The sequence below is a fragment of the Erythrolamprus reginae genome, chromosome 2, assembly GCF_031021105.1.
Source record: "Erythrolamprus reginae isolate rEryReg1 chromosome 2, rEryReg1.hap1, whole genome shotgun sequence".
Classification (NCBI taxonomy): Eukaryota; Metazoa; Chordata; class Lepidosauria; order Squamata; family Dipsadidae; genus Erythrolamprus; species Erythrolamprus reginae.
In genome coordinates this window covers 36,692,570-36,714,325 of record NC_091951.1, presented here as the reverse complement: position 1 = coordinate 36,714,325, position 21,756 = coordinate 36,692,570, and the positions used below count along the sequence as shown (strand labels likewise).

At 42.3% G+C, this 21,756-nt stretch overlaps 1 protein-coding gene across 2 annotated transcripts in view; it reads right to left on the bottom strand.

Moving 5' to 3' along the window:
- ABHD16A (abhydrolase domain containing 16A, phospholipase) overlaps positions 1 to 21,756 on the bottom strand; it is a 48,285-nt gene that overhangs the window by 12,287 nt on the left and 14,242 nt on the right. For both annotated transcript variants that reach the window (XM_070737803.1, XM_070737804.1), the window contains 10 exons: positions 20,434 to 20,520; positions 17,868 to 17,953; positions 15,437 to 15,510; positions 14,379 to 14,483; positions 13,328 to 13,442; positions 12,307 to 12,408; positions 9,123 to 9,186; positions 6,702 to 6,751; positions 3,646 to 3,769; positions 2,056 to 2,160 (listed from right to left, as the gene is read on the bottom strand). In XM_070737803.1, the coding sequence (XP_070593904.1) occupies positions 2,056 to 2,160; positions 3,646 to 3,769; positions 6,702 to 6,751; positions 9,123 to 9,186; positions 12,307 to 12,408; positions 13,328 to 13,442; positions 14,379 to 14,483; positions 15,437 to 15,510; positions 17,868 to 17,953; positions 20,434 to 20,520 (912 nt within the window). The remainder of the gene's footprint in view (positions 1 to 2,055; positions 2,161 to 3,645; positions 3,770 to 6,701; positions 6,752 to 9,122; positions 9,187 to 12,306; positions 12,409 to 13,327; positions 13,443 to 14,378; positions 14,484 to 15,436; positions 15,511 to 17,867; positions 17,954 to 20,433; positions 20,521 to 21,756) is intronic.

The window sequence follows — 21,756 nt, the reverse complement described above, 5'->3', positions numbered from 1 at the left end:
TTTCTGGACTACTCAAAATTTCTGTTACCAGTTCTCCAAACTACTCAAAATTCCCGCTACCGTTTCTCTGGACTACTCAAAATTCCCGCTACCTTTTTTCTGGACTACTCAAAATTTCCGCTACTGGTTCTCCATGCCCTGTTAGAACATGCTAGATTTCGCCCTTGAGGTGGACTGTCCAGTCTTTTTATAAAAAGACAACAACAAAAAACTCCTGTGATGAAGCACCTGCAGCTTTTGAAGTCAAGTTGTTTCATTGGTTAATTGTTGTCACTGTTAGGAAGCTTCTCTTTAATTACAGGTTGCTTCTCTCCTTGATTAGTCTCCATCCACTGTTTCTTTGTCTTGCCTTCTGGTGTTTTGGAAAATAGGTTGACACCCCCACCCCTCTTCTTTGTGGCAGCCCCTCAAATACTGGAGTAATGCCCTCATGCTAGTCCATCATTATTCTAGACTGCCCATACCCAATTCCTGCAAGTATTCTTCATGTATTTTAGTCTCTGGCCTTTTAATCATCTTAGTTTGCACTTTTTCCGAAGTCTAAACATATTTTTTGTAATGCGGTGATTAAAACTGGATGCAATATTCCAGGTGTGACCTTATTAAGGCTTCACAAAGCAGCACTAATGCTTCCCATGATTTTGATTCTATGCCTTTGTTTATACAACCAAGGATTGTAATAGCTTTTTTGACTGCTGGCTCAAGTTTAAGCGATTATCCAGTAGGATTCCAAGATCCCGCTCAGAGATACTATTTTTGAGCCAGGATTCGCCTACTCTGTACTTGAGCCTTTGGTTTTTTTTCCTGCAAGGCATAAAACCTTGCTTTTCTCCCCATTAAATTTCATGTCTCATTGGTTCTATCCTATCACCTACACCCCTACAACATCACAATGGCTCACTGGCAGTTTGTACAGTGAGCATGGAAGGAGACAAAACAATATGTGAAAAATGACGTGTGCTGTCTGTCTTCCAGCAATTTTTAGTCAGCGGGCCTTACCCCTAAATTAACACATAGAAGTCTGCCGCCTTAATTTGGCATTTCATGATTCTGGGCTGAACGTTCCCTGGCTGAACGCTTATCTGTTCAACCTGTGCATTTGTAAACGAATATTACAAGAACGTTGAGTATCTCAGGAGACCTCCCCACCAAGGAGAAAATCCTTTTGAGAATCTAACCATCACCAGTTGCGTAACACACCAACGAGAAACAAAACCAAGCAGTGAAGATTAAACAACCACCGACCTCCATCGTGGTTAAGGCAGAAGACAGAGAATAAAATAAAATAATAAAATGATAAAAATAAAAAAAATAGTGAAATAAATAGTAAAATAAAATAAATAAAAAACAAAATAAAAAACATAAAAAACAATGAAATAATGAAATAAAATAGTAAAATAGTAAAATAAAATAATAAAAATAATAAATAATGAAATAAAATATTAAAATAAAATAAATAAAATAAAAATACAATAAAATAAAATGATGAATAAAATAAAATAAATGAATAAAATAAAAAAGAAGAAATAAAATAGTAAAATAAAATAAATGAATAAAATAAAAATACAATAATAAATAAATAAAATAATGAATAAAATAAAATAAATAAAATAAAAAGTACAATAATGAATAAAATAATGAATAAAATAAAATAATGAATAAAATAAAATAATAAAATAAAATAATAAATAATTCCAACCTAAACCATTTCTAAACTTAGCAGCTGTTGAGGATTAGGGACTTTGTGCCATAGCTCCGTGACGCCTACAACGTAATACACCAATTGATAGCAATCTTGTAAAACTGGAATGTCTACCTACAAGCGAAAATCAAAGTGACAGGATAATAAGACAAGATGACAAAGGAAAGAAACACAGGCCACCAGAGGACAAGAGAACTAACTTAGCGGGTTAAAAGGAAGACGTTGGTTCAGCTCTTACTGACCAAGTTTCAACTGTCTCACGGACTGAACCATTTAGCAGCCTGGGAAACAGATTCAAAGAGGTGAAACCATTGGACCATAAAGAAGGGTCCATTTCTTGTCCTTCCCCTTACTCCAGCTTTCCGGCATGACCTTGAGAGCGAGAGGCACGAGGTCGTCAAAGGAGGCATCGAGGACCACTGCGCTGACCTCAGGGTAAGACATGGCTGCCCAAGTGGCTGTTGGGTGCAAAGAGAAAGAGAAATATATATTTTAGGGAGAGGTGGAAACTCAGGCAGGGACATGAGATCATAAATAAGGAGGACATCTGTGCCTCCTCCATCTGAATTTCTTACCACTGAGTAAGTTTCCAAGAAATACTCAGATACTGGAGTCCATAATCAACTGGAATGTTATATAGATTGTCTCCCTTGGCTTTAAAACAGTGGTTCTCAACCTTTCTAATGCCGCAGCCCCTTCATACAGTTCCTCATGTTGTGGTGACCCCCACTCATAAGTCTAGCGCTCATTCTCCCAACAGAGGTTTAAACTGATTGGCAGGAAGGCCAGAGGGACACCCCCACTGTAAACACCTGATTGGTCGGATTGTAAAAATATGTTCCAAGGGGCCAGAATAGAAGCTTTAACACCCTGGGGAATTTATCCTTTCCCATGGTCTTAGGCGACCCCTGTGAAATGGTCATTCGACCCCCAAAGGGGTGCTGACCCCCAGATTGAGAACCACTGCACTAAAATCATCAAGTGTCAGCATCCCCTCCAAATGTTGCATTTTTCGGATTATAAGACGCACCAGTGTATAAGATGCACTAAGATTTCGAAAGAGGTAAGTAAGAAAAGATACTTTTGTCCTCCCCGGTCCCAGAAGAATTCTGTAGGCCCCCCAGACCCTCTGTGTGCCCCTGTTTTTACGAAAAACTGAACTGTCTTCATTATTTATCTACCTTGGTTCCTGAGTTCCTGGCTGAGCACTCTGGCATCTACTCATTTCCTATCCACTTGCTTTCAAATGTAAATTTTCTGGACAAAATTGTGCGCGAGCATGCGAAATGTCACAATGTGCATGCAGGCACTGATAGGAAAAGGTAAGTAAATCCACAGTAACTGTGGTTGGTAAATCCACAGTAACTGAATTTAAACATGCTTGGGATAAACATATATCCATCCTAAGATAAAATACAGGAAATAGTATAAGGGCAGACTAGATGGACCATGAGGTCTTTTTCTGCTGTCAGTCTTCTATGTTTCTATGTAAGGAACCACCTCTGTGCTGTACCTAAGGCCTACAGCAGTGTTTCCCAACCTTGGCAACTTGAAGATATTTGGACTTCAACTCCCAGAATTCCCCAGCCAGCGAATGCTGGCTGAGGAATTCTGGGAGTTGAAGTCCAAATATCTTCAAGTTGCCAAGGTTAGGAAACACTGGCCTACAGGATCCACAAGGCAGTTTGTCAAAGAGAGATGCAACTTGTTCCACCTAATCCCAATTTTTGATAATTCTCTGCCTCTATCCCACTGTGGTCTGCCCCCCCCCCCTTTCAATCTTGGCAACTTCAAAACGTGGACATCAACTCCCAGAATTCTCCAGCCAGCATGCTGGCTGAGGAATTCTGGGAGTTGAAGTCCACACAGTCTCAAGGTTGATAAGCTTCTCCCTTCTGCAAGGAGTTTCCTATAGTTTCCTTCTAGGCCCTGTTATTTGATACCTGTGAAGCCCCCAATGGACCAGGCGTAGAGGATGATGTCTTCAGGAAGGAAGCACAGGTGGTGGATGGCATATTGCACCACCACGTCCATGGCGTTGGCCTCGTTCTGTGGCAGAGGCACTCCCTAGAGACAACAGGGGGAAACAGTTAAAGGCAAAGTTGCTGAGAGCAGGGAGACCAAGGAAGACAAGTCATGGCTGAGGGGAAAGGCCAAGGTTTTCCTCCCTTCTTCCTTCTCTTTTTATTTTCCCTTCCCAGGGGCCTTGCTTGTCATTCTGCACCTTTCTTTTTCAGTTTTTAGTAGTTTACAGTAGAATCTCTCCTCACGAACGCTTCTGACCACGGCCAAATTGGTTTCCAAGCAAAAAAAGTCACTTTTGTGTGTGTGTATGTGGGGGATTTCCCCTTCAGCGCCATTTTTTTTTGGAAGCGCCAAATTTCCAAAATGAGGTTTGGGTCACGATCAAATTGGATTGTGACTAATGTTATGGAAGGAATTATGGCGATGACCAGAGGTTCTACTGTATAACATAGGATACAAAGAAAATACAAAAGTAAATTGAAGGGAAAATAGGGAAGAGAAAAGTGAGAAGAAGAAAAGGAAATAAAGGGGGGGGGGAGGGAAAGGCATTTGACCCAATGGGCAAATAGGAGGTCCATTTTCTTGAACTTCCTGTTTGCCTGTTGGGCCATTTTTCATACTCTGAAGACTTTAGAGAAGCCAGAGGATGAAAAACGGCCCAACGGTGGTACATGCGTGTTGTGTCACATGTTGGGGGGGGGGATTGTTTGCCGGCACGCATATATGCTAGCACATGCATGCATGCACTCTCATTTTTGGCACACAAGAAAAAGGTTCGCCATTATTGCGTTATACCATTTCAGACAAATGTTTGCGCAATCTTTTCTTTAAAAACACCAGTGATGGAGCATCCACAATTTCTGGAGGCAAGTCCTGATTAATTGTTCAACAGCTATAACACTTAGATTTATACAGTGATACCTCGTCTTACTAAGTTCGTAAGACGAGGTATCACTGTATAAATCTAAGTGTTATACCTGTTGAACAATTAATCAGGACTTGCCTCCAGAAATTGGTTCCGGGACGAGGTTTGTAGAAAAGTTTGTAAAACAAAACAATGTTTCCCATAGGAATCAATGGAAAAGCGATTAATGCGTGCAAGCCCAAAACTCACTCCTTTTGTCAGCCGAAGCGCCCGTTTCTGCGCTGCTAGGATTCCTGAGGCTCCTCTCCATGGGAAACCCCACCTCCAGACTCCCGTGTTTTTGTGTTACTGCGATTTCGCTGAGGCTCCCCTCGCTGGGAAACCCCACCTCTGGACTTCCGTTGCCAGTGAAGCGCCCATTTTTGCGTTGCTAGGATTCCCCTGCAGCATCACAAAAACACGGAAGTCCGGAGGTGGTGTTGATTGTCTTGAATTTTAGCATTTGTGTAAATTTCTTCAAAGATAAATAGGTTTTCCTAATAGAGATGAATTGTTAAGCTTCATAGAAGAGTAAGCAAAAGATACTTGGTGCAGAGCAGATAACAATGGGAAATTAAATGATTCACATTTACTTCATGTAAATAACAGGACTCTACCTTCTTCCTTCTTTTAAAGGCTTTCAAAAAGACAATTGTTTCAGCCTAGCAAATAATACTTTTGCATGTATTTGATTCAAATATCAATGTTGATTAGTTCACTGGTATCCAATGCAGCCAGTATGTTATTGAATGTCCAGGTCTATATCAGATTTTTTAAGAGACTACCATACTTCTAGAATATGAGATGCACTCCCCACCCCCAAATAGGGTGGAAATGTTGATGCATCTTATACATTGAATGCAAGCATTTTTAGCCTCCTAAAACTCACCGTGCAACTCTTTTTTGCGAAAATAAAATAAAATAAACAAACAAATAAATAAAGGGGCTGCAGAATGCTCCTGGGGGCTCCTGGGGGCTGGGGAGGGCAAAAATGCCCCATTTTTGCAATCGCACCCCCTCCCAACATCACATTTATGCTCACCCTAGGCCCCAGGAGCATTCTGCAGGCCTCCCAAACCTTCTGGGCAACTCAGTTTTGCAAAAACCGCTTCTCAATTCCTCCCTAGTATGTCACATTTTTGCAATCACCAGTCCCTAGGACAGGTTCCAAGGACAGGTTCCAAAAGAGCGTGGCCGCGTGCTATTCTACATGCTTGAGTGCCCACACCCTTAATTCAATACCTGGGGAGGGGAAAAACAGCTTCCCCCGCCCTCCAGAGGCCCTCTGGAGGCTGGAAATGGCCTGTTTCCCAACTTCTGGTGGGCCTAGTAGGCTCGTGTTTTGTCCTCCCCAGGCTCCAAAGGCTTCCCTGGAGCTGAGAGAGGGTAAAAACACCCTCCCCCATCCCCCGGAGGCTTTCTGGAAGCCAAAAACGCCTTCCCGGAGTCTCTGTGTGAGCCAAAAATCAGCTGGCCGGCAGACACATGCACATTGGAGCTGAGCTAGGGGAATAGCTCGTGTGCCAGCAGATATTATTATTATTTTATTATTATTATTATTTATTAGATTTGTATGCCGCCCCTCTCCGCAGACAACAATAAGAAACAATGTATCACAAATCTAATATTAAAAATCTCTAAAAACCCCTTATTTAAAAAGCAAGACATACACACAAACATACCATACATAAAATTATATAGGCCGGGGGAGATGTCTCAATTCCCCCATGCCTGACGGCAGAGGTGGGTTTTCAGAAGTTTACGAAAGGCAAGGAGGGTGGGGGCAATCCTAATCTGAGGGGGGAGCTGGTGCCAGATATGGCTCTGCGTGGCTCCGCTTGCCGTAGGTTCGCCATCATTACCCTAGGAGCAGTCTGCAGGCCTCCCAAATCATCTGCATGCCCCGTTTTTGCAAAGAGGGTTTGGGATGCCTGCAGAATGGTCCTGGGGGACCAGGGAGAGCAAAAACCTTCCCCCCCCCTTGTTTCCTCTTTGAAATCTTGGTATCTTATGGTCCAAAAAATATGATAGTTAGTGGAGAACTGAAAAAATAAACTTGAAATAACTCACCGTGCTGCCTGCAAACCCAGGATGATTCCATCCCAGCACAGAATATCCAGCTATAAGACAGAAGGAGAAAAACCAACTGGAAAGATCAGCGATAACGAGAATCCTAACCACCACAACAAAAAAAGAACCATCAATCAATCAATCAATCAATCAATCAGAACACAGCATCAACTCTATCAGGTCCTAAAGCAGCTGTAATGCTTTTGCAACCACAGAGGTCATCCTTGACTTATGGCCAGAATTGAATCTGGAATGACGGTCACAAATGGTAGCAGTCATTAAACAAAGCACCATGTGACAGAGACTGATTTTACAACTTTTGTTGCAGCAGTTGCTGAATGAAAACCACAATTGTGAAGCAAGCCTCTTTTCTTGTTCTTACCAGAAGTGGCTTGTAAAAATCACAGTCACGACTGCAGGATGCTGCAAACAGCCGTTAACACGAGCTGATTGCCAAATGTACGAAATGCAATCACTGGAATTCCACAACTGGGTGGTAAGTAGCTCTTAGGGAGGTCTGTCGTAATATTGAATGATTGCTAAGCAACTGCTCATTAAGAAAGGATTATGTGAAGCTTCCAAAGTAGTTTGCCAAGGTTTGCCCTGAACATGCTATTGGATCTAAATTAGAATAGAGCAACAAAAGTTGGGATGACTTCTAATCCAATCCCATGCTCAGGCAGGAAAGCCTATAGCATTTCAAACCAATGATTAGATTATTATTATCATTATCATTATCATTTAGATTTGTATGCCGCCCCTCTCCGAAGACTTGGGGCGGCTCGCAGTGAATACAAAACAAATCTAATTAATTAAAAAACTACATAAGGTTAAAACCCAGTATATTAAAATCAATCAAACAATTCAATCGCAGCCATACATCCAATATCTTCCTAAAAACTTCCAGTTGGAACATTCACAACTTCTGGAGGCAAGCTGTTCCACTGATTAAATTATTCTAAGTGTCAGAAATTTTCTGCTTAGTTCTAAGTTGCTTCTCTCCTTGGTTAGTTTCCATTCATTGCTTCTTGTTCTACTGTCAGGTGCTTTGGAGAATATCTTGACTCCCTCTTCTTTGTGGCAACCCCTGAGATATTGGAACATGGCTATCATGTCACCATCTCACCACTCTGCTGTAATGCCCAGAGAGGTATGAAAGGACATGTCCCCATCATTTCAGCTTGGGAAATCCAGACAGGAGCTGAATGTACAGAACATCAATCATATGGTTGATCATGCAAGTATATAATTAAAGCTCTGCACCAATATAATTACTTATCTGGATGGGGTTGATTTCTCCCAGTGACTTAATTTTCATAGCTCTGCTTCTAAGACACCGTCCTGGCACCATCCAGATTAAAAATGGATTTTGTAAGAGCAATTTCCAAAATGATGGGAGGCTGCCTGCTGGATAGTCTTAACACTAGACTAGGCTGGAAGGCAGTGGTGAAATCATTTTTTTTTACTACCGGTTCTGTGGACGTGGCTTGGTGGGCATGGTGTGTGGCTTGGTAGGCATGGCAGGAGAAGGATACTGCAAAATCTCCATTTCTTCCCCACTCTGGAGCCATTTGTGGTATTTGCTGGTACTCCGAACTCCTCAATTTTTCTGCTACCGGTTCTCCAGAACCTGACAGAACCTGCTGGATTTCACCCCTGCTAGAAGGGAAAAATCTTGAGATCCAGCAGCTTAAAAGGAACAGAGAAAACCATTCTGCATCCTAGCACAGGGTATGAATGGGAAACATATCCCACAATTTGGGTTCTATCCCATAAAACATTTTAGAAGGTGAACTCAAATTTTCTTGCAATCATTTTAGGAGAAACCCTGGTTTAATTCAATCCCAGGACATAATATAACAGCATAATAGAGTTGGAAGGGACCTTGGAAGTCTTATAGTCCAACCCCGTGCTCAGGCATGAAACCTTATATTGTTTCAGACAAATTGTTGTCCAATCTCTCCTTAGCATCCAGTGTTGGAGCATTCACAATTTCTGGAGACGTTGTTCCACTGATTAACTGATAGAAACATAGAAACATGGAAGACTGACGGCAGAAAAAGACCTCATGATCCATCTAGTCTGCCCTTATACTATTTTCTGTATTTTATCTTAGGATGGATAAATGTTTATCCCAGGCATGGTTAAATTCAGTTACTGTGGATTTACCAACTGGATTTACCAACTGATCTGACTGTCCTGAAATTTCTCCTTAGTTATAAGGCTGCTTCTTTCCTTGGTTAGTTTCCATCCATTGCTTCTTGTCCTAGCTTCTTGTGTGCTTTGCAAAATAAGTTGACCCCCTCTTCTTTGTGGTAGCCCCTCAAATATGACTTTTTCAGAGAAATCTGTTATCAATAGCGAATTAATTAATAAGTCCTTTTCCTTGAGAAGAATGCAATAGAGGGAGAGCGATCGTACCATCCAAAGGAGTAGAGATACAGCCTACTTCATAGAAGCCTGCATTTCCTTCACAGCAAATCACCTGAAAAGAACAAAAATAGGAACTTTTATCACACCAGCCATGCAAATGACAGGAAACGTGCTGTGCAACCACCCAACATTCAGGAAGTTCCCACCTACTTCCTGCCTATGAACATCCCAGACATAACAAGAAGCTGTATCTATCCAAATAGTGCTGAATACTGGAATATTGATGGGAATTCTGAGAATTCTTCAGCCAAATTCTGGGGGTTGAAGTCCACAAGTCTTAAAGTGGCCAAAGTTGGGGACTCCTGGACTAGAAGACTCGATGGTCCCTTCCAACTCTTCGTTATTCGATTCAGGTTTACAGTTCTCATGATTTTATACACTGTTTTAACTTCTTGCTGGGGGCCTCCCAGAGTTGGTTGGAAGATGAGTGGCTACATACATGCTTTAAGCCAATGGTTCTCAACCTGGGGGTCGGGATCCCTTTGAGGGTCAAATGACCGTTTCGGGGGTTGTCCCTCTGATCTTCCTGCCAATCAGCTTAAAACTCTGTTGGGAGAATTGATGCTAGAATTATGGTTGGGGGTCACCACAACATGAGGGACTGTAGGGGTCGTGGCATTAGAAAGGTTGAGAATCACTGCTTTAAGCAAACTTTCAAGGGCACATTCCCATTTAATCCCCAGGGCAACTCCACAAGGCATCTTAGATAGGTTTGAAGTGTACCTCACTGGTATTCAGATAGATAATCAGATTGATAGCAAGTCTTGCCTAACTTATAAGTATAGGACAGCTTGAACCGAGATCCTCCCAGTGCTTATTAGATAGCATTATCTACTTTCCCACAGAATTACAGAGTTGACCAGCTTCCTTTGGAAGCAACCACATTTAAGTAATAATTTATGAATATGGGCAACCAGGCATTTCCCCACAGGTAAGCCCAGAGGATGATAAAAGACAGATAATAGTTCCTGCTTTGAAGGCCCTTTGATTTTGGTGTCAGTGAGGTAGAAACAAGATTCCACTCTTCCCATAGCAGTTTCGTAATTTTGGCACATTCTTGTTGTAAAGGATGAACGGGAGAGGAAAAACTAAAGGGAGATTTATAGAAACATAGAAACATAGAAGACTGACGGCAGAAAAAGACCTCATGGTCCATCTAGTCTGCCCTTATACTATTTCCTGTATTTTATCTTACAATGGATATATGTTTATCCCAGGCATGTTTAAATTCAGTTACTGTGGATTTACCAACCACGTCTGCTGGAAGTTTGTTCCAAGGATCTACTACTCTTTCAGTAAAATAATATTTTCTCATGTTGCCTTTGATCTTTCTCCCAACTAACTTCAGATTGTGTCCCCTTGTTCTTGTGTTCACTTTCCTATTAAAAACACTTCCCTCCTGAACCTTATTTAACCCTTTAACATATTTAAATGTTTCAATCATGTCCCCCCTTTTCCTTCTGTCCTCCAGACTATACAGATTGAGTTCATTAAGTCTTTCCTGATACGTTTTATGCTTAAGACCTTCCACCATTCTTGTAGCCCGTCTTTGGACCCGTTCAATTTTGTCAATATCTTTTTGTAGGTGAGGTCTCCAGAACTGAACACAGTACTCCAAATGTGGTCTCACCAGCGCTCTATATAAGGGGATCACAATCTCCCTCTTCCTGCTTGTTATACCTCTAGCTATGCAGCCAAGCATCCTACTTGCTTTTCCTACCGCCCGACCACACTGCTCACCCATTTTGAGACTGTCAGAAATCAGTACCCCTAAATCCTTCTCTTCTGAAGTTTTTGCTAACACAGAACTGCCAATGCAATACTCAGATTGAGGATTCCTTTTCCCCAAGTGCATTATTTTACATTTGGAAACATTAAACTGCAGTTTCCATTGATTTGACCATTTATCTAGTAAAGCTAAATCATTTACCATATTACAGACCCCTCTAGGAATATCAACCCTATTGCACACTTTAGAGTCATCGGCAAATAGGCAAACCTTCCCTACCAAACCTTCCCCTATGTCACTCACAAACATATTAAAAAGAATAGGACCCAGAACAGACCCTTGTGGCACACCGCTTGTAACCTGTCTCTGCTCAGAATACTCGCCATTAACAATAACTCTCTGATGTCTATGCTTCAGCCAGCTTGAAATCCACTGAACTATCCAGGGATTAAGTCCAATCTTCACTAATTTATCTATCAGCTCTTTATGTGGAACTGTATCAAAGGCTTTGCTGAAGTCCAGATAGGCAATATCCACGGCACCACCTTGATCCAACACCTTTGTGACATAGTCAAAGAAATCAATGAGATTAGTCTGACATGATTTGCCTTCAGTAAAGCCATGCTGATTTGGGTCCAATAAGTTATTGTTTTTTAGGTGATTTATCCTCTTTTTGAGTAGGGTCTCCATCATTTTAACTATAACTGATGTCAAGCTAAGTGGCCTGTAGTTACTAGCTTCTTCTCTACTGCCCTTCTTGTGGATAGGCACAACACTGGCCATTCTCCAATCCTCAGGAACATCTCCTGTTAACAGGGATTGGTTAAACAAATCAGTCAGGGGGGTAGCAATGACAGATCTGAGTTCTTTAAGAACTCTGGGGTGGATGCCATCTGGACCCATTGCCTTATTTATCTTTAATCGTTCAAGTTCTTCTAAGACATCGGCTTCTAAGATCACTGGAGCCGAATCCGTACAGCTGGAAGCAATGCTATATCCCTCTATAGTATTATTTTGTAAGGTGTCTTTTGAGAAAACTGAACAGAAGTAGCTATTGAAATGGTCACCGACCTCCTTATTCCCATCAATGCATGTATTATTCCCGGTACTAAGCTTCGTGATGCTGCAGTTTTTCTTCTTCCTATCACTAATATATCTGAAGAAGGTTTTATTCTTTACAGATTTGGCAATTTCTTCCTCTTTTGAGGCTTTAGCAACATCATTGCTAAACCATAGCGGTTTCTTCTTCCTTCTACCTTTAGTTATTTGCTTTACATACAGTCCTGTGGCTTTTAAGATGGCCTTTTTTAATACAGTCCACTGGGTGCTAGCTCCTGCCATTTTATCCCTCCCCTTTAATTCATTATTTAAATATCCCCCCATTGCATTAAAATTTATCAATAAAGTCTTTGAAAGTAAGACCACGACTTGGTGTCAACTCACTAGTTTCCTGCCTTGTGGTTCCAAAGTGCCCCTTCGATCTACGAATATGGTGTCGATTTCGTTGCCATCACAAGCTGCCAACTTGGCTCGTTTTCCATTGTACTGCAAGGAGAAGAACAACCCTTTATTTGGGGTTGAAGTAACACCTGTATTTCCCAAATTAGAATATAGAATGGGGCTGGTAGGAAGGAGAGAACAAATCAAGGAAACTAATTTCTAATTTTTGTACAGGAAGTCCTCAACTTGTGACCCATAATTGAGCCTAAACCTTCTCTTGTCAAGACAGTTGTTAAATTGAGTTTTGCCCCATTCTGTGACTTTTCTTGCCACAGTTGTTTTAAGCCTCCTGCTGTATGAGCCCCAACAACCGGTCAGGCCCCACAGTCGCCCTTCTCCAGGTCCCGTCAACTAGACAATGTCGCTTGGAGGGGCCTAAGGGAAGAGCCTTCTCTGCAGGGGCCCCGGCCCTCTGGAATCAGCTCCCCCGAGAGACTTGTACTGCCCCCACCCTCCTCGTCTTCCGCAAGAGTCTGAAGACTCACTTGTGCCACCAGGCTTGGGGCTACTAGATCCTAGCCCCCTGGCCGATGAATGAAATATATGTTTGTTCATTTGGAAGGGGAATGATTGAGTTTTAATGAAATTTGGGTTTTTAGATTAACTAGTATTTAAATTGAATTGGATTCAGAACACTTTGTATTGGTTTTTTATATCTTGTAAGCCGCTCTGAGTCTTCGGAGAGGGGTGGAATAAATAAATCCAATTAATAAATAAATAAGTCAGGGGTCTCCAACCTTGGCAACTTTAAAGACTTGTGGGTTTCAAGTCTTAAAGTTGCCAAGGTTGGAGACCCCTGGTTTAAGGGAATCACTGCAGCTTGTTCAGTTAGTAACCTGGTTATGAAATGAATGTTGGATCCTCTCTTGGCTTTGTCGAGGACTAACCTGTATTGGAATGAGAAATAGCCTGGAAAGAAGTCTGGGAATTGGGGCTCGTAAATTCCTGGTTGGTGTTTACTCACTTCCTCCACCAGCCGAGCCTGTCCTTGAAGTAACATGGGCATCAGAGCCTTCTGCAGCAGGTAGACAGAGCCTGGATAGAGCATACGTCGTCCGAAGGTGTGCGCCACGATAAAGCTGTCAACAAACAGGTATGGAAATGAGGGACAGGAGACCCCTGCCTGGCCATCACTCTGCTAAACAATTAATTCCGACAACATTTGCCTTATCCCTCTGGGATGTCAAACCATCTAGTAGGGCTGTATTACTATTATCCTTCTCATCTTTCCTATTATCTATTTCCTTGGCTTCTTATAACTTGTTGGTTTTTTATCTCATGATTTATGCTGACTGCTTTTATTAGTATCCTATTATGATCTATGTTGATTATAGAATATCCAATGACTGTCACTGGGGGTTCTATGTTACAATTTACGATGACTATTTTATTATGATCATGATTTATCACTCGTTGCTTGTATGTATGCAGACTGAGAACTTATTCCTTGTGCTTCCAACTCAACACTCAGCCAATTAAAGCACTGCACACCAAGACAACTAGATACAAGAACAGTTTTTCCCCGAACGCCATCACTCCGCTAAACAAATATTTCCCTCAACACTGTCAAACTTTTTACTAAGTCTGCACTTCTATTTCTACTAGTTTTTTCTCATCACTACTATCATCCTTTTCCTCCCACTTAGGACTGTATGACTGTAACTTGTTGCTTGTATCCTAAGATTTATATTAATATTGATTGTTTCTTCATTGCTCATTTGACTGCTATGACAATCATTAAGTGTTGTACCACGTGATTTTTGACATCCTTCCATTCCCCACCAGTCAGTTAGAACCCAAAGAAGCTTCTTGGATGAAGAGCAAAACTTTTTCAAAGGAAACAAAAAAGTACAGTGGTCTTTTTAGAAAAAAGCACCTTGAGGACTACTAGATAGGCATGCAGATGTTCATCAGTGCAAGTAGTCTTTTGATATCTGCATCATTTTCTTGCACCCATAGCCATGTTTCACCTATTTCACAAAGATTAAAAACCAGAACAAGACAAAGACAGATACCTGGCAATTTGGCAGGGAAGCTTCTTGATCGCATGAAGAAATCCATTGATTGCACTTCGATGCTTTGGTTCTGACCGCAACAAGGGAACGTTTCCTGAATCAGACCTGCAAGTATTACCAAACTGTTTATCTCCAAGAGGGAAAATTGTGTCTTCTTTGAAGACCAACAGAGAAAGCACAGATCACTGTGTTGTCCAGAGATTGACGAGAATATTGGGGGAATAAAGAATGGAATATATCATCCAGATAGAGGACATCATCTTCAGATATGGTTGACTGGTGCTAAAGTTTTCACAAAATGGCCAGATATAGTGTGAGCAACCAATCAAGCAAAGAAAAAAAGAAGGAAAGAAAGAAAGAAAGAATGAAAGAAAGAAAGAAAGAAAGAAAGAAAAGGGAAAGAAAGAAAGGCAAAGATGAAGAGATGGAGAAGGCAGGCAGGCAGGCAATCCTGCAAATTGCCAAAGTGCACTTAAAATCATGCACGCTGATTAGCTAATATGTACCGTATTTTTCGGAGTATAAGATGCACCTTATTTTGGGGGGAGGAAAATAGAGGGGAAAAATCTGCCTACCAGGTATTCATCTGGTTAGCATCTTTAGTCTGGTCAGCTTCAGCACATTATTTTATCCCTGGTTAGGGCTTAAAAAAAAATCTTATTTGGAGAGAGTAACAATGAAAAAAAAAAAGCCTGCAAAAACTTAGGGCTGGAAAAAACCTTCTTCGGAGAGAGTAGCAATGAAAAAGCCTCAAAGCCAGGAAGATCATTACTGCCTTGTTAAGGGGGGGGAGGGGGAACTTACATTCAGTGTATAAGACGCACCCAAATTTTCAGCCTCTTTTAGAGGGAAAAAGCTGTGTCTTATACTCCAAAAAATATGGTCTATATTGTGAATGTTTGCCAATAGCTGCTTTCCTCTGCATTTCTCCATTCAATACATATCTGTTGCCCCATAATATATTTTGTGGACGGGCAGCCAAGTTTTCTGCCTCTACTTGAAAGAAGAGGAGACCACCGAAAATGAAGAACCGAGTTATTCTCCCACTGTCCACTCACCGACTCGTGGCCTCGTCCCACCGAAAGTCTACAGGCCAACTTCTGAAGTCAAAATTGTAGGTAGCAAGTTTTTTCTGTGAAGCATTATCAGAGAGAGAGAGAGAAAAAAAAATGATTAAGAAAACCACATGCAGTGCAACTTATAAAAACAGTACCTTTTTTTAATGAAGTAATGAAATAATTGCCAAACCCGGTGCATGTGATAAATTAATAGCTTGCCACAGTATCTGTTGTGGTTGGCTCTGGCCCAGCTCCTGCCCCAGGGAATGTGGAGGTGGATGCAGGGAAAACTTCAACATGTCATAGGCCTGTGTTATTGCCGACAGAGTCAGTTCAGAGTTTAGTTTCCTCGGACGAAGAAGAAGGTGGGAGTGACTTGGAGGAGGGGGACTTGGCACACAGCCCAGGCAGTCAATCTCCATTATCTTCCATTGATTCAGATGAAGACGTCTTGGACACACACAAGCGCAGAATTATGCGTAGAAGAGACCAAGTAAGGACATATTACAGGAGATAAGAGAGGCCACCTGTGTTTGGGTGGGACTCCAGTAATTAGGGCTGCTGCTATAAATAGCAGTGTGTGAGTTTGGCCGTTGTGGAAGAGTATCTGATTGCAGTTCTTCAGGAATCGTGTGTCGCTGTTTTCTGGACTTTGTTGATTTTTCACGTCTTTGAAACCAAAGCAGAGCAACGTGTGTGTATGTGTCTCACTTCCTTGGAAAAAGAAGGTGTGTGAAGTTTCTAGCTAAGTACTTAATGACTGCTTAAGGGAAATTGTACAGACTACCTGGTTGTTTTGGGAAGAGTGCTCTTTGCCATACAAAAAGAGTGCTTAGCTTATTTTGAATTTTGGGCTAAAGAACATTGTTTTGAATTTTCAAACGTGTGTGTGTCTGAAATTTGTACCCTTGAATTTTCGGGAGGTTCCAACCAGAGAGCCCGGCAGAACACTATCTATAGAAGGCCTGATATTTATGGGAACCTAGGAGGGATGATTTTCATGAGGGGAAACAGATGCAGCCACAAAGCATTCTTTCGAGTGGTTCAAGGCCATCCTATGCCCACCCACCTGGGTGGAAGTGGAGGAAGAATTTGCCACGCTGGCACAATCTGTGTGGGCAAGTTTGTGGATGGGGGACAAGGGATGTGAACTTTCAACTGGGTGGGAAACTCAGATTCAGGTTTCCCAGTGTAGGTGCCAGGATGGTTCCGGCAATACATTGGATTTTTGAGGAGTACTTTGACTTGGACTCTGATTTAGTTTGGATGCTACCTGGAACCTTGACAATAACCTTTTTAGATTAGACTGCTTAGATAAATTCATTTTCTAGAGAACATTCTAAAATATCTACATCAGGGGTGTCAAACTCAAGGCCTGTGCTGTCCCCAGAGACAGAGATAGTTGGACTGTATTTAGGCATGTTTCTTTAAGATATTGCATTAGGGGAAATGTAGTGAAATTGCACTCTGGGTAATGTAGTTTTACATGTGACCACATTTGTGTATTCCTATTGGCTCTGACTCGGGATGAGGGGTAATTGGAGAGAACATTCCAGAGGGTCTTTTGTCTTCACTCACTAAGCCAGCCAGCATGTAGATGCTACACCCAGAGCTGGGGTCAATTTAACCTCTTTTTACCTGCACAACGGGAAAGATTATACTGCAGAAGAATCGCATCATAACTGTGAGTTATTGTGAGAATTCCTGTAATAAAATGATCTAGGATATCTCGTTGTGCTGAGTTATCTGACTGGGAAAAGTTGATTTGTACCAGAACAATGCCTCTGGGCCAGATCTGGCCAGCGGGGTATTTACATCTGGCCTGCAGGGTACTTAGATCTGGCCTGCTGGGTACTTAAATCTGGCCCGTGGGGTACTTAGATCTGGCCTGTGAGGCCACCCTGGAAACAGCGAAGGACTGGCCCAGAATGCTTAGTGGCCCTATCAGGCTACATTTTCAGTCGCAATGGCCTCCTGCAGCCTTCTGTCAGCCAAAGTGGAGCTCCCTGAGTCCCGTTTTGGCTGGCAGAAGGCTGGAGGCCATCACGGCTGAAAACAGCCTCGTTGAGTGACATTGAGTTGGCCATGCCCACCACCAGCCATACTCCCTGAAGTCAAACACAACCCTGATGCGGCCCTCAATGAAACAGAATTTGACACTTGTGACCTAGATGAATATAGGACTAAATACAAGCTACCCTCTCTTCAAGCCACCCAAAATTTAATCTTCTTAAAAAGGGAATGAATATTAAGACTGAAGGTTGAGGGATTAATGGGTGCCACAAACAACATAAATAAGCATCTTTCTTGGGTTCTAACTAGGACTTCGTTTTGCTTTCCTTGACTTAAATTGAAATATGATTATTCTCTAATCCCATATTTAATCATTTCATGCACAACACAAATAATAAGTAACCACAACTACCCTTACCTTGTGTTCAGGTGTGCCATACCGGTGAGCATCTTCAAGGATTGTAATGAACTGGATGTATTGAGGGTTCGTCCAGCGCCCGATGCCTGAAAAAAAGTGGGAATCCTTTCAGTGACTGAGGCCCCAAACAGTCCATTTTGCTCAGTTCCCCCCCCCCCCCCAGGAGACCTATGGGGTGCTATTTCCTTCCCCTTCAAATCCCACCCTGAAGATTCAACCCTTCAATCCTTGTAACCACCTCAACTATTATTATTTTTTTTATCAGTGATGTCTCTATTGATGTAGGAGAGATTTTATTTTATTTATTTATTTAATTAGATTTGTATGCCGCCCCTCTCCGAGGACTCAGGGTGGCTCACAGCATATATAAAAACAGAATAATGTAATGCAATTAATACTACAATTTAAAAACCCCAATTCAGGGGTTAAAGGCTTCATCAGTCTCGAGTTTCTTCAGTGCCCACACAAAGAGATCTAAGTCCAGCCCCCCTTGAAATTCCATTGGTTCTAATCTGTTGGCAATTTAGCGGTTCAGATCCTTCTAGAGCAGTGTTTCCCAACTTTGGCAACTTGAAGATATTTGGACTTCAACTCCCAGAATTCCCCAGTCAGCGAATGCTGGATGAGGAATTCTGGGAGTTGAAGTCCAAATATCTTTAAGTTGTCAAGGTTGGGAAACACTGTTCTAGAGAACGTTAAACCTGTTGCCATTTGAACAGCTCATCTTGCTTCCCGATTTATTGCACTGGACACTTGTATTAGCAGTAGCAATAGCACATAAATAGCAAGGAGCTGGGTGGTTTAAAAGTCTAATAAATTAAATTTATTTATTTATTTAATTGGATTTGTATGCCACCCCTCTCCGAGGACTTTAAATTAAATTACACTAAATTTAAATTAAATTATATACCACTACATAGTGCTTTACAGCCCTCTCTAAGTGATTTGCCGTGTCAGCATATCACCCCAAACAATCTGGGGTCTTTATTTTACCAACCTCGGAAGGCTGGAAGGCTGAGTTCAACCTTGAGCCTGGGGAAATTCCAACTGCCAAACTGCAGTCAGCCGGCAGTCAGCAGAAAGAGCTGTAGTACTGCACTCTACCACTGCGCCACCATGGCTCTTAACAACTGTGTTGCTAATTTAACGGCTTCAACTTCAATAGACTGCAGCAATTCACTTAATGACTGTGGCCGGAAAGGGCGTAAAATGGGGCAAAACTCACTTAACCAACATCTGGCTTAGCAACAGATGTTTGGGGCTCAATTGTGGTTGTAAGTTGCGGACTGCCATCACGGCTCTTATCTCACCTCTTCCCTTCACTGTTGAAGTTTAGAATTAGTTTTCGGCTCTTACAAGTAGTGTCCAACTTGATTAGCAACACTTACCATGTTTCCCCGAAAATAAGACACTGTCTTATATTAATTTTTGCTCCAAAAGTTGTGCTACGTCTTATTTTTGGTGGGTGACTTACTTAAAGCAGCTGCCACAAGATCTGAGGGGACGGGGTGAGATGGAATGGGAGTCGGGATCTGACACGCCCCTCCTGGCCGCCCGCTTAACAGCCTCCCAGTCTCTACCGTCTAACTGCTCCAAGCTGCAGGAAGGGTAAGGTGGGCTGCAATACCAGCAGCTTCGGGGGCTCCTTTCCTCAGCGGTTAGTTTTGTTATCTCTAGGCAGCTGCACCAACTTTTTCCTTCCCGGCGGCTCCGGTGGCTTCATCACGTGATGTTCCTGGCGCTGCTGCTCCTCGAAGGGAAACTGCCGCCATCGCCGCCGCTGGGAAGGAAAAAGTTGGTGCCGCTGCCTAGAGGTAACAAAATGAACCGCTGAGGAAAGGAGCCCCCGAAGCTGCCGGTATTGCAGCCCGCCTTACCCTTCCTGCAGCTTGGAGCGGTTAGACGGTAGAGACTGGGAGGCTGTTAAGGGGGCGGCCAGGAGGGGCGTGTCAGATCCCGACTCCCATTCCGTCTCACCCCGTCCCCTCAGATCTTGTAAACGTATGTAAACGTGACTACGCCTTATTTTCGGGGGGTGCCTTATATTAGCAAATTCTGCAAAACCTCTGACATGCCTTACTTTCGGGGTACGTCTTATTTTCGGGGAAACACGGTAGGAGAAAGTAACTTATAACCCATTCTCAACGTTACGGCTTATCGTCATGCCAGCCTTGTGGTTATGCCGCAATTTGGGGGCTTGCCAAATGGCTCATGTTTATGACGATTGCAGCATCTTGTGTTTACATGACCACGTTTTACAATTTTCCCAGCCAACTTCCAGTAACAACTTCAATTGGGGAAGCCAGAATCACTTAATGGCCACGTCATTTGCTTAATGATCATGGTGAAAATGGTTGTAAAATCAGGTCTGTTCCCATGAGGTCTGGTTTAATGACCGCATCACTTAAAAATGGTCCCAAATATGGTTAAGTCACCTGTATTACCGTGAAGAGAAGACGCAACCCGACAACTACAGAGACAGGATTGCAAACCTAGTTAAAGTATAGCATTCCCGAGTCAGCAGATCTACCACCCAACATCCCCCCCGCCCCCCAAAAGCACACACCTCTTAGACAGGCAATCCCAGCCAAGAGTAGCAGCATGGTCCCGGCATAATGAGAAATAGCAACGACTTTCGGCATGGTTAAATATCCTGGAAAGGAAGAAAGGAAAAGAAAGGGAAGCGGTTCAGAGAGAGCACATCAAAGGCTAAGAGTGCGTTATTTTTTTCTTAGAAAGGAAGGGGGTAGATTATTGACTGCCCCAATCTGCTCTCTGGATGTTCTAGGATGGCAACTCTATGACTTTCCAGCCAGTAGGCATCTGAGGAGAACTAAGGTAGATGAAACCTACCTTCAGACAGCTAAAAATAAAATGCAATATGAGTTTGTTGACTATTCCTCACCCTAATCAAAGTTCCTTAAAAAAATGATCGAACTCAGTCTCACAATAGCATTCACATCTTTTAGTGGGAAACCTTTATCAATAAAGAGCCTTCTCTGTGGCGGCCCCAGCCCTCTGGAATCAACTCCCCCCGGAGATCAGAACTGCTCCTACCCTCCTTGTCTTTTGTAAATTACTCAAGACCCACCTATATTGCCAGGAATGGGGGAACTGAGACACCTCCCTAGGCTTTTATATTTTATTATTGGTATGTATGCGTTGTTTGGTTTTAAATGAGGGATTTTATATGTGTTTCTTTTTAATATTAGATTTGTTCTTTGACATTTTTTTTACTACTGTTGTGAGCCGCCCCGAATCTTCGGAGAGGGGCGGCATACAAATCTAATAAATAATAATAATAATAATAATAATAATAATAATAATAATAATAATAATAATAAAACCACATGCGCACACACACAGCAGCCCAGAAATCTACAGTTTTTCATTTAATTTGAGGTACCTTAACACAAATCAAATGAAGGCCATATACAGTTAAAGCCCAGCTATGTGGCAGAACCGAGCTCACCCCGACTAGTTTTCAAAAGCCCATCAGGGTCTGGCCATGTTAGTACTTGGGGAGAGGAGACCACAAGGAAATCCCCAGAGTAGTCGAAAAAACACCCCGGAAAAAGACAGTGGCAAAGAGACATCATTTGCCAAGAAAGCTACATGAAACCTATCCGTGTCATTACCAGGAACTGACATGATCTCTTTAAAGGAAGAGTTCAAGAGATCGATCCCTGACGTTTCCCAATTTTCCCATGTGATTTAGGAGCAACTCCTGGAGAAGGTTTAGGGGTGGCCAAGTAGGCATCTCACCCATCAATAATGGCCTCGTGGCAAAGCCAAAGCAAACAATCAGCAATTTTCTTCGGAGACTCAGGGAACTGATGACTCCAAGGTGCTTTTTTCAGAATACAGATGGACTTTCTTGCTTTTGTAC